The 12,001-nt window shown below is 55.9% G+C and overlaps 1 protein-coding gene across 2 annotated transcripts in view; it reads right to left on the bottom strand.

The window, feature by feature from the left end:
- CPEB1 (cytoplasmic polyadenylation element binding protein 1) overlaps window positions 1–12,001 on the bottom strand; it is a 43,456-nt gene that overhangs the window by 18,688 nt on the left and 12,767 nt on the right. For both annotated transcript variants that reach the window (XM_090263859.1, XM_090263860.1), the window contains exon 3: window positions 5,297–5,485. In XM_090263859.1, coding sequence (XP_090119985.1) covers window positions 5,297–5,485 — 189 coding nt within the window. The remainder of the gene's footprint in view (window positions 1–5,296; window positions 5,486–12,001) is intronic.

Below are 12,001 nucleotides of genomic sequence, written 5' to 3'. Positions count from 1 at the left end.
GGTCCCCTGCCCTCCCCCTTTATATGTGTGCTGAGTAAGCAGCACTGACTTCCACCCGCAGCAAGTCAAGAGGGAAGACGCAAAGCAGCTGGTCATCCGCCGGCGGGGCCCTGCTCCTCACTGGAAGGAGGGACGACGTGCCGGGAAGGCGTCCTCGTTCCGCGCGGAGCCTGACGTCCTGTGGAAATGACAGGTCCGTACGCTGCAGGCCAGAGGCTCTCCCCCTCCGCTCCCCGGTCACCTCTGCTGAGCTCCTGTCCTGACAGAACCACTCAGGGATCACAGACAGGAGGCTGGGGGCTCACCAGGTGCCTCCAGCCCCGGGGCCCAAGTGCTCAGTGACGCCGGAGCTTCTGCAAGTGACTGAGAAGCACAGAGTGGTCTTCCTGGAGCGGAGGTGCCCGTGCCCGCTCACACGCTGGCAGGAATCAGCGCCGGCCGCAGTTAGCACTCAGGGAAGCCACGGGAGGCGAGGCGCTGGCGGGGGGCTCCCTCATTAATGCTCCCTTGGAGGGTGCAAGAGACCAAATCAGCAGTCATATTTTTAGACCAAATTGTTAACTTTCTCCGCTGTCACCCTTCTGTGCCAGCTCCTGTGGGTTTCACAGCTGAGTCACTGCTGGAATCTTCTGAAGCCTCGCCCAAGAGGACAGAGGCACCCGGAGCCTGGCGGTGGCGGCAGCAGCGGCAGCCGCAGGCGCCTTGTGCTGGACAGAGGCCTGTGTGGGGGCCACAGTCTGAGCATGAGCTCAGCTTGGGAGACGGAGACCCAGACACCCAGTCCGACACCTGTTAGGTAACAGGGGGAGTCACTGAGAGGTAAGGCCCCCATCCTTCCTCCTCCAACCTTTGGTTCGAAGCTGTCTGTCCAAAATTGATCTGAAGGCACAGGAGTTGGAACGTGGAGGGCAGCACTCATTCATTCCAGACCCCAGCCTACAACTCGGGGTGAGCTCCTCAGTCTCAGCTCCCTCCTTTGAGGGTCCCATAGGTGCAGGGGTCCCCCACCTCGATCCCTGAAAGTTTCACCGATGGAAGAAACAACATGCCTTGCAGGCCCCACCACCCCTCGGAGGGACCCCACTGTCACACGGCTTCCCAGGAGCCCCTCTTCTCTCTGCGTGGAAAGCGACTGCTCAGTAGATGACCTGACTCTGAGACAAAAACTTCCCGAAAGGGCAGGCCCTGGGAGCTGTGAGGATTTAAGAGTCACTGATCTCGAAGAATCTGCCCATCCAGCTCATCAACACGAGCAGAAGGCAGGAGAAGGGGAGAGCCCTCGTCTGAAGGGCGCAGTTCGGACACCCCCAGGATGAGCACAGGGCCTCAGCACTCGCTCGAAAAGCCCGACCCAGTTCCGTGCTCCGTGCTGGGAATACGGTGGTGGAGAGCGGCACAGCCGAGGAAGGTTTGCAGGAAGCCTGGGGCCTGTGATGTCCCTGTCACACAGAGGAGGAACCCAACCCCATCCTGGATGTTGCCTCAGACAGGTTGTTTGGAAGCACAGCAGCTGCAGAAGGAAACGCAGCCCCGGTCGGCAGTCAGGGCAGAGATCAGAGGCAGTGAGCAGGCCAACCCTGGGGCCTGCTGTGGAGCGGAGGCAACAGGACACATCCTCTGGGATCCCAGGCCCCGGCGTCTGGTCGGACCCTGGGCTTCTGTACAAGGCACCCCCTTGTTTCTACTTCCTGCAGTTTGCCACACGCACGTGGGAGTCACCTGGGGCAGGCTGGAAGACAATCCACTGGGCGGCACAGGAGATGAGCTGAGACCTGCCCGGCGCATGCCCTGGCCTTCAAGGCCTTTGGCAACATGTCATCTCTGGCTCGACAGCCCCTGAGTCGTCCACAGAGGCCCCCTAACCTCAGTGTTCTTGCCCCATAGGTTAGGGTTCTGCTCGTAGGAATGCAGGTGTAAGAGAAAGCAGGAGAGGTGCGGAACCACCAAGACCTGGGCTGGAAGCTGGCAGCTGGGATGCTTTGGACACCTGGCACCTCTGGGTGTCTACTTCCCCATCTTCACGACCGACCAGTGTCAGTGCCCATCTCCCGGGTCCGTGAACCCATCTCCCGGGTCCGTGAAGGATCACAATCACGTGGTGGACTTAGCACAGGAAGCGGTCGATAGTGCTGATGATTAGTCACAGGACTCCCGTTCCAGGACATTGAGGATGGCATTCACGGGGTATGCACAGTCTAGAAGGCGGGGACCCCACAAAGTGCCCCATCCAAACCAACACTGGCCCTGCAAGCACAGCCCCCAACGCAGATCCTACCCCAGGGTCTTTCCTGCGCTGCAGCCTGTGAGGCCAATGAAATCCATGCAGCAAACAGACCCACCCCTAGAGAGAGACCCCAGGTACCAGTCTCAGGCGGAGAACCGGATGCAAAAAAACCCACCACAGCAACGACCACGCTGCGCTGGGCACTTTCTCACTGCTTTCCCTTGGAGGTCAGGGGGATCTTTAAGGGCACGATTTTATTCACTGCGGCTATCTCCAGTGCCCAGCATGGTGCCTGGCACACACCAGGTGCTCAGTGTTTGCTGAATGAATTTAGCCAAGATTTTTCAGTCAAGGGCCCTGGTCTCTCCCGGCCTGCTGCCCCTCACAGGGTTGGGCACTTGAAGTGGTAGCAGATGGGCAGGTGGAAAGGCCCAGATGCCTGGGCAACAAACACATCCCCAAGCAGAGCCCGGGGAGCAAGTCCACAAGAGGCAACCCGCTACCAGGCTGCCTGCGAGGATGGCTCCTCATTCTCCAGGGCCCCGTGGAGAGATGGAGCTAGCTGGTCCTCAGACAGGAAGGCAGTGTGGGCCCTAGAGCGTGGGCTGCATGTTCCCGCACGGCTGGCAAGGGTGCCCGCTGCAGCTGGTGGTGGGAGGGCTGCACCCACTCCAGGAGGTGGCACTGTTGGGAGCAGTCCGAGAAGGCCCAGGACGCAGGAAACGAGGTCACAGCCCTCTTCACAACTCCCAGGACAACGTGGGGATAAGGGACGGTGTGTCCCCACCCGAGAGAGAAAGGCATGTCCACACTGGCCCTGCCCATCACGAGACCACAGAACTGGGGCCACCCCGGCCCCTATGAATGCAAGGGCCACACTGCAGTGCCGCCCTGACCCACAGAGTCACGCCGAGCCTGAGAAGGCAGTGGGAAAGGAAACCCACGCCTGCCCAGGAGACAGCTACAAGCACAGGCCCCTCTGGGGGTGGGAAAGCTGGGGAAGTTAAGGCTGGGCCCACGCTGGTTTTTTATTAAAGTGCAGCTGACATACAGTCTATCAGCCTCAAGTGCAGAGCACAGCGGTGCACGTTTACAGACCTTACAATGTGGTCGCCTTGGGGAGTCTAGCGCCCGTCTGCCTCCACACCGTTCCTACAGCAACACCGGCCACACGGCCGACTGCCTGACTCTCTAACTGGGCGTCTGCACCTCTTACTCCCGCTTACCTTGCTCACTCCCTCCCCCCCCCCCCCCCCGCAACCGTCAGTCTGTTCTCTGTGCCTCGGAGTCTGTTTCTGCTCTGTTCTGTGTTTGAGAGCCCACCTATAGGGGGGATGGTATGGTGTCTGTCTTTCTCTGCCTGACTTATCTCACTGAGCATAACACTCTCTGAGTCCATCCATGTGGCTGCAAATGGCAGGGTTTCACTCTTTTTTTAATGCTGAGTAATATCCCAAGCTATTTTTACAGCTTAATTTCACAGCCGCGCTCAGGCCAAGCCCTCCCAGTCCCCCCTCAATGGGCCACCCTGCACATCTGTGTGCGGGGACTACATTTCAGAAGGACCCCTGCAGCAAAGACCAACCAGAGCCGCAGAAGGGCCACACCCCACCCTGACACACAGGCCCATTTCCCGGGGCAGCTTTTCTTTTTTTTCTTTGCTCAGATACAGTGGGATGGAGCCCAGGCCAGTTTTGCAGGCCATGCAGGTTGGCTTCAGAGTACCCCCAAAGGAAGCCACCACAGCCTCCCACCAAGATCTGCAAGCACAGGACACTACATGCCTGTCCAGAGCAAAAGGGCCTTGAGCCCCCTTTCTTGGGGGAGCCCCTTTCTGGGGGGAGCCCCTTTCTGGGGGATCCAGAGCCCACTGAAGGCCTGCGCTTCCACCCTGAGGGAGCTACTTAAGGCAAAGCTCTTCCCCACCTGCAACCAAATTCAAAAAACCCAAACCCGACCCCCAATCCAGTGGGATTTTACTGAAATAAATGGGCATTGAAATGCCAGCAGACACAACAGTCCCAGGCTCTGCAAAGTATTCTAAAAAAAGCCTTGCGTCAAAGAGGGTGGAGGCCAGAGAAGTCAACAAGGCAGTACCTGGCTGCCTGATGGCCAGCGTCTGGGGCCGGGGAGGCAGGAAGGGCGGCAGCACCACCAGCAAATGGCTGCCCCGCCCCCCCATCCTCCTGAAGTAGCTGCTGCCGGCATTCTTGTTGTTAAGGCATAATTCCCGTAAAGCAGAACACGCAGATTTTAAGTATACCTACAGTATTTCTTAAGTTGGCCTTCCTTCCTGAATGCGCCAAGACTGCATGTGACCGGCCCTTCCCTGGTACCACAGAGGGAAGGGCTGAGCAGAAGCAGTTCAGGGGGGCCAAGGCCCCTTCTATGTGTCCCCATCGAACCCCTCCGAGTGACAAGAGATCCTGAAGGGCAGTGGCCCTTCCTTCGTCCCCTTGGCTACCCTTGACACAAAGAAAGGAAAAAAGGCCTCTGTGGCCCACAGCTACTCCACCCTGCTCGCCCTGCCTACCCTCTCCCAGGATCAATGCTCGGCACCTGTGTTGAGCCAATTCCCCGATATCCCAGGATTACCCAGCTCACTTGCCACGACTCGGGGACCACCCACCCTGCATGAGGGCTCCCTAGCCTTAAGGCCACTGAGAAACAGAATCTGGACGGCCGGTCATCAGCCCCTGAAGTCCCCTCCCCCACCCAAAAGTGTTTTGCTTCATCATCTCTAAGACAGGCCTGGGCACCAGGGGGTTTATCTGGATCTTTTCTGCATAAGGCTTATCCCCTCGGGGACCTTTCTCAGGGCCACCCCAGGTGCAGGCTAACAACTCCAGGGAATTTGTCAGGGTAAGTGGAGAAGCTGTGCCTGCCCTCACGAGCAAACCATCTGCCCTGCACACTCACGGCCAGCATTTCCATCTCTTGCAAAACAGCTCCATGTTGTGTGTGTGTGTGTGGGGAGGGGCTGCAAAGGGGACAGAACAACTGTTGCTGTGGCGATCCCCACTGGCCACCCGGGCGCCCCCTCCCCCCGCCGGCTCGGTTTCTGGCACTCACCGGAGTGTGCACTGCTCTGGGCTGAGGAGTCAGAGTCCTGGGTGCTCCAGGGTCGGTCCCAGCCTGTAAGACTGAGGGACTGCAGGCCAAGGCACAAGTCCTCGGCATCCGGGAGGCCCCGGGGAGGCTCTTGCGCAGAGGTGGGGAAAAGCATCCTGCTTGTGACTGTCTCTTCAGAGTCCGGGAAGTCTGTTTCGGACAGGAGGACGGCAAAACGCCAGAGTTAAGGAGCTGCTCGCCTCAGTATGATCAACAGTAAATATAATAATAGTTCCCCCAGGCTCCAGGACCAGACATCCAAGCGGGCAGGATGCTGCAGCGCTGCCTCTGCACTTTGGGGGCGTTAGAGCGAGAGCAGCGGCCATGCAGCCCCCTCCCCACGCACACACCCCATCCCGTCCGCATTACAGACTGGCCAGCATGTGATCAGGCTGCTGATGCTTCCCGCTGCCAGTGACATCAGCCGGCTGAGCGGCTGAGCGTGCAGCAGACAGCGGCATCATCCCTCACAGCATGGGGAGGAGCAGGCGGGGACAGCGGGGAGGAGACTTGCCTCCCAGGGAAAGGCAGCCCAGCAGCTACTCGGAACAGTGGCTGCGGTGCCGGTAAGTCACGGTTGCAAGGCAGCGCCCTCCGGTCCGGCAGTGGTGGCCCAGTGGCCCTCAGGCGGGACTGAGGTCCTCGCTGCCAGCCACAGCAAAAGCCAAAGCTGCGCCTGCCGGCTTGTGGCGCTGCCCTCCTGCCCCTCCCGTTCCCTCCCTCTGCTCTCCACCCCCAAACCCAAAAACACTCTAGTCCTGGACTCTCTCCAGCTGCTTGCTCAAGCCCTGGTTTTGCAGCCCAATGCAAAGCGCCGCGGTCCTGTGAGCAAAGATCCATGTGCCCCAAGTGGCCCCCGGGCAGCGCCCTGACACAGCACTGTTTTCCGCGGAGGGAGCGATAACCTTCAGAAACACAGTGCACTCGTGCACCAGGAGCAACACCACCTGGTGCTCCGGGCGTGTCTGGAGCAGCTGATCGTGGAGAAAAGGGGTCAGTGTGGGCAGCGGGAGGGGGAGCCGCAGGGCTGCAGGAGGTGTGGCCCGCAGCCCACACGCCACGCCCAGAGAGCCCTGCCCTGACCAGCACAGCCGGCTGCTGGCTGCCTCACCCCAGGAGGATGGGCATCTGTCAGGAGAGCACAGCTATCAGGCCCCGCGCCTCCCTCCCTCCTGCAACTACAGGCCCAGAGGCATGAAACGCTCCCCCGTGTCTGAGAGGCCAAAACACGAGCAATAGTCTCAGAAGGGGCCGCATGCCTCACAGAAGCCCCGTTCAGGGCCGTTGTGTCCCGCCCTGCCTGCCCAGGGGCCTCAGAGCCATCCTGCCAGCTGTGAGCACCCCTGATGCCATCAGCTGCCTGGTCCCCTTGTGTCAGGGGCCAGTGTCTGTGACCACTCACAGCTCCAGCAGCAAAGGCCAGCTCTGCCCAGAGCCTCTGGAACCTCCGCCATCTCGTCCTCGCCAACGTCCTCGCTGCATTCAGTCTTTTCCCAGCACAACCCTCAGAAAGGAGGGGCAGCCAAGGTCCCAGCCCCGACAGGCAGGCTGCACCCGGAGCGCAGGCCGGCAGCAGCTAGCCTGCTGCTCCCCACGTGACCAAGTAACCAGATGCTGGAAGCAGGCCCACCTGGGACCACCCGCCCGCCTCCACAGGGTCCGAGGTGGGCAGAGGGGGGGACAGTGCTGTCACCCGGGAAGGCTGGCCAGCACCTCCTGCAGCTCGGCTGGTGTCCCCAGGCACCCAGCCGCAGCTCAGAGGGGCATGGCCAGCCTGTGGGAGGGACGTGTCCCCGGGAGGGGTTCAGCACTGTTCTGCTGTGTCATGCATGCCCACTGCTCCTGTTTGCTCCCTGGCTGTGTCTGTCAAGGCCTCAGTTCCCCACCACACAGCCTGGCGCTGCCCCCACCCCAACCTGCTCTCTGCGTCCACCCTCCCCCAAGCTAAGGATACACTTCTTAAAATGATCTGTATGTATCAATCACAAAACATGATGCTTCCTTTAAAAACATCCAGACTTAAGTGCCTATCCCCCTGAAACCAGCTGTCTGTATGGTCCCTCCCTGCCACTTCAACGCAGGGCACCTATGTGCAGAGGCTGCTTTCCCTCCCCTCTCGTCTCCAGTCAGTGACCCTGTGCCCCACGCAGAGAGGACCTCCTCATCAGCGGCTCGTATCTTGCTGCCCAAAGTCTAACGGGACAGACCAGCAGTCTCGGCACCACTGGGAGCTTGTGACCGACGCAGAGCCTCAGGCCCCACCCGAGACTGGTGCGGTTTAGCCACCTTCCAACAAGAGTCCCGCTTGAATCTGTAGCGCATGAGGCCTAAGCAGGAACGACCCGTACAGCTCCCCCTGCCTTCCCTGCGGCCCCCGACGGCACACGTCTCCTCTCTCCGGGTCCGTTCTCCCTCGCAGTTCCCACCACGTAAAGGGCTCCGTCGCTGGTTTCTAACACCCAGGAGGCTCTGTGCCCGCGGAGCCCTCGGGGCGGCGGGCGGCAGGCGGCGGCTGCAGAGCGGCCTTGCTGTGCAAGTCTGGCGGGCCTGGGTCTGCTCACCGGGTCTGCACGGTGTGCCCTCGGTCTAGTCCCTCGGCCTTCCTGAGCATCTTTTCACCCGCAGAGCAGCCACCGCGGTGACCTTTCAGGTGGTGCGTGAGGGCTGCACAAAGCATTCGGTGCACTGTCTGGCACAAAAAATTTTGTCCATGTTTTACTTCCTACAGAGTGACCATATAATTTATCACCCAAACGAGACCCTTCTGAGAGAGAAAGGGGCAAATATTAGTAACCATGGTAGGACAGCAGCTCAAACAGAGACTGTCCAGGTGAAAGGCAAGCAGGATCCCTATCTGCAGCCTCTTCTGGTCTGAAATATTTTACCCCAAAAGCCTCCTTTCTAATGGCTTCCTGGTCTGGTCTCTCCCATCGTACCCCGTCTGCCCCATCGGGAGAAAGGGCGACCAGTGAGCTGGCAACAGGCTAACCTGCAGTGAGTTCGAAGGTCTGAAAAGGAAAGGCTGGCCTTCCTGAGCCAAAGCCCACCTCTGCCGCTCAAACTCACACCTGACGCTGGACAGAGACTCGGCCCTCTTTACTAGAGAATACGCTTTATTACCCCCGGTCAGCACCTCCGGATCCTCACAGCCATCTTCAGCGCCAGCACAAGGCGGAGTGACGCTTCCCACTCTAAGGCCATTTATCTGAACCCCGTCTCAGCTTAACCGCTTCCTCCTCTCAGCCGCTTCTATCAACACCTAGACACAGTTTCTCATGTAAGTTCCTTAACTTGCTTCGAAATTTTAAATATCGTTTCCCTTTGAAACTATCAGTTACCCTGTTCAATCTGCCAAATCCCTTAAGCAACAGAGCTCCGGGAAATGTTAACTGAGCTGAAGTCCAAAGTTCGCCACAGTCTAAGCTAAAGCATCCCCGGGGGGGACTCAACAGACAGGTGAGCAGGACCTGGGCCCAGGGCGCAGCGTTCTGCGTCCTCAGCGCCACCCTGCCTGCCCTCTGGTGACCCTCTTTTAGCACAGCTCGCACCCGACTGCTCAGGCGCCTCTGCAGCCGTCCCTCCCGAGCATCTGGCACACAAGGAGTGAGACGAGGACAGAACAGCGCCCTGTGACACCGTGGGGCAGACACCATCGTGAAAGCCAGGTGGTGACAGGAGGAAGTCAGGAGGGCGCTGGGAGCCCTGAGCAGGCGCGTCACGAGCTGACCACAGGGAACCAGAGGTGTTGTTTCGGGGAGGTGATGGGGGAGAGGGGCTAGTCCAGCCAGGACGAGCAGAGGCTGGAATAGCAGACGGATGGCCAGGCACGTAGTGAGGCATCTGTGGAAACTTCAGCAGAAGGCAGGGTGGTAGAGGCTCAAGATGAACCAGAGGTCAGAGCTAGGGAGCCCAGGGGTGAGAGGAAGAGGAGGGAGAGAAACAGCTGGAGGGGTTGGGAAGCTGAATCTTACACCACGATTACAACTATGTGAAAATTCTGTATGCTGGTAAAAATGTTGGTTAAAAGAAAACAACACAGAAAAATGCAGCTACTGTGTGAGGGTAGCAGGCTGTAATAGATTTTCCTTTAGTTACTGCACAAACATAACAATACAAAATAAAATCTGCCCTCTGCTTTTTTTTTTCCTTTTTAGGTTTTAAACAAGCACACTGTTACAGTATGTACAGCAAATACACTCAAGCTCTTTTACAAAATCTCAGCTCCATCCCCAAATCCCAGTCCCCAGAACAGCAGAGAGAGGACGCTGGGTCATCTGTCCCCGTGCAGTTCTTCCAAATGACTGCCCTTACAGTCAGCTGAAGACAAGTGTTAACAAGTCCATGAAGTAGCATGTGTAAGGCTGCATTTCTAAAAAGATGTTTAAAAAACTGTTTTCGCCCCCAAAATCAAGAAACCCAAAATGATCATTTTGAAAATCCATTTTGGCAACTTCAAGAGCAAACGAACGTGCAGGAAGTCAGACACCTGTCGAGGTCAGTTCACCTGCCCCGCCTGCTCTGGGGCCTGCGAGGCCAGCGCTGGCAAGCTCTCCAGGGCAGCCTGCTCATGCCCTAGGGGGCATGCAGATGACTCGGGAACCTTTCTAAAACAGATTCCGATTCAGTGGATCTGGGTCATGCCCCAGAATCTGCATTTCTAACAGACTCCCAAGTGCTGCTGAGGCTATCGGTCTGCTAAGCACACTTCAAGCAGCAAAAGTTTAAAATGGTTTTTCTACCCCAGATTCTCTCTTCCAGGTAATTCACCCCGTTCTCATGGACCCTCTTTCTTCATGGTGTTCATCCTGCTAAACAAGGACCTCCAAGGTTCCCTGTGGCCCCTCAGATCAGAGACCCTGGTTCACTTACTAACTGACACTACTCACTGATGCTGAAAAGCTGAGCTCCCCAGCATCTCACACACTAGGCAACAACTTCTGTTAACCTCCGTGCCAATAAGGGCAACAGTGATTCAGAGAGAGTGCGCGTGATGGGTAGGATACTCAATGAGAGCTGCCTTATAATTTTAGGTATATACGTTAAAAATCACATGACAGGGTAAGGTATAACAGAGAACATCAGGTTTACTTTCTATGTCCCATCATAAAAATATGATCATTGTGTTATTTCAGTCTTGACTGCTTTTAATAATCTTCAAAGGAGTTCTGCAAATTATTTCAAGGTGATTTCTGTGATATTTCTTACAATAAATCTCACAAATGTTTAGATTTTACAATGTTGTACACCATGTTCACATATTGGAATATTCAATATTGTTAAAAAGCTAATTCTCACCAAACTGATCTATGCTACCCCAGCAGGAGACCTGCATTCAGGCAGGTCAGTGGGGCAAGACTCTTGAACAGATGGTGCTGGGACAGCCTAACAGCCATATGTGGAGAAGAAATGAACCTGAATGCCCTACCTCACACCATACACGTGCACTCATTTCGTATGAGTCAGACAGACCTATAAAGAAAAGTTAAAATTGTAAAGCTTCTCTGGGCAAAAGAGAATACCTTCGTGACTGGGAGTGGGGGAGTGCAAGGTTTCTGACAGAGGACACAGGGAGCAGTGCTCACTGAGGAAGAATCAGGACGAATTGGACTTACCAAGACAAAAAACTTCTCATCAAGACACCATTAAGAAGATAACCAGGCAAGCTGCCAAAAAGGAGGAACTATCTGGGACCATATTTGAGAAATGGCTAATATCTAGATTATATAGAAAAGGTAAAAGAAAACAAAATTTTTTAAAGGGCAGAAGATCTTGAAAAGGCCTATCACAGAGATATATAAATGGCCAGTAAGCGCTTGAAAATGTGCTCAACATCCCTGGCCACCAAAAAAGCGCAAACCGAACCGCAGTGAGGAACGACTGCCCCTCAGCACGCACCGCAGCTAGAAGCCCTGCCCCACGCTCGGGGCTGCGAAGGAGGACAGCGCTGTACAGGGGGAAACAAGGGCACGTTTTTCCTGACAAAAGGCAAGCCTGACTGAAGTAATTGGTTTGACAATCAGAACTGGACTTCATTACATTAGATTTTATGGTTGACATTACCACAGCAGATTAAGTTACAATCCATAGGCCCAGGGTTTTGACAAAGCATACTTAAAGCAAGTAATAGGATAAAGAGCATTTTAGAACACTGTATTGGCAAAAAAGGTATATTTTTTAATTTATTAGATTTCTAGAGAGAGAAAAGAAGGGGGAGAAGGAAGGAGAGAGAGGGGGCCAGAGAGAGAGAAATACCTATTTGTTGTTCCACTTCCCCATGCACTCACTGGCTGCTGACCAGGGATGGAGCCCCCAACCTTGGTGTGTGGGGATGGTGCTCTAACCCACTGAGCTCCCCAGCCAGGGCTGCAAAGGTATATTTTTAAATGAACAATACTTCAACTCTCCCCATTCTTCAGGTAAACTGAGTTAAACAAGGTCTCTAAGTGGAAGAACAGTCTTAGTAGTCATTTGAAATCTTCATAAAGCATTCTTGGTATATTTCCAAAAAACCGAGAAATTTGGTGACAGCTGAGTTAGGTAACAAATCTTTTCACAAATTGGATGGTTTTCTAGTTCCTTCTTCTCAACAAATATGCAAGAATAAATGGAACTGTCAGCATACAAATGACTAAAAATAACGACAGATGACTGACTTTTTTGCACAAA

Source organism: Furipterus horrens, unplaced genomic scaffold (genome assembly GCF_987537825.1).
Source record: "Furipterus horrens unplaced genomic scaffold, mFurHor1.1.pri manual_scaffold_16, whole genome shotgun sequence".
Taxonomy (NCBI): Eukaryota; Metazoa; Chordata; class Mammalia; order Chiroptera; family Furipteridae; genus Furipterus; species Furipterus horrens.
Note: the sequence above shows the minus strand (reverse complement) of the source record. Positions and strands in the feature narration are given on the sequence as shown.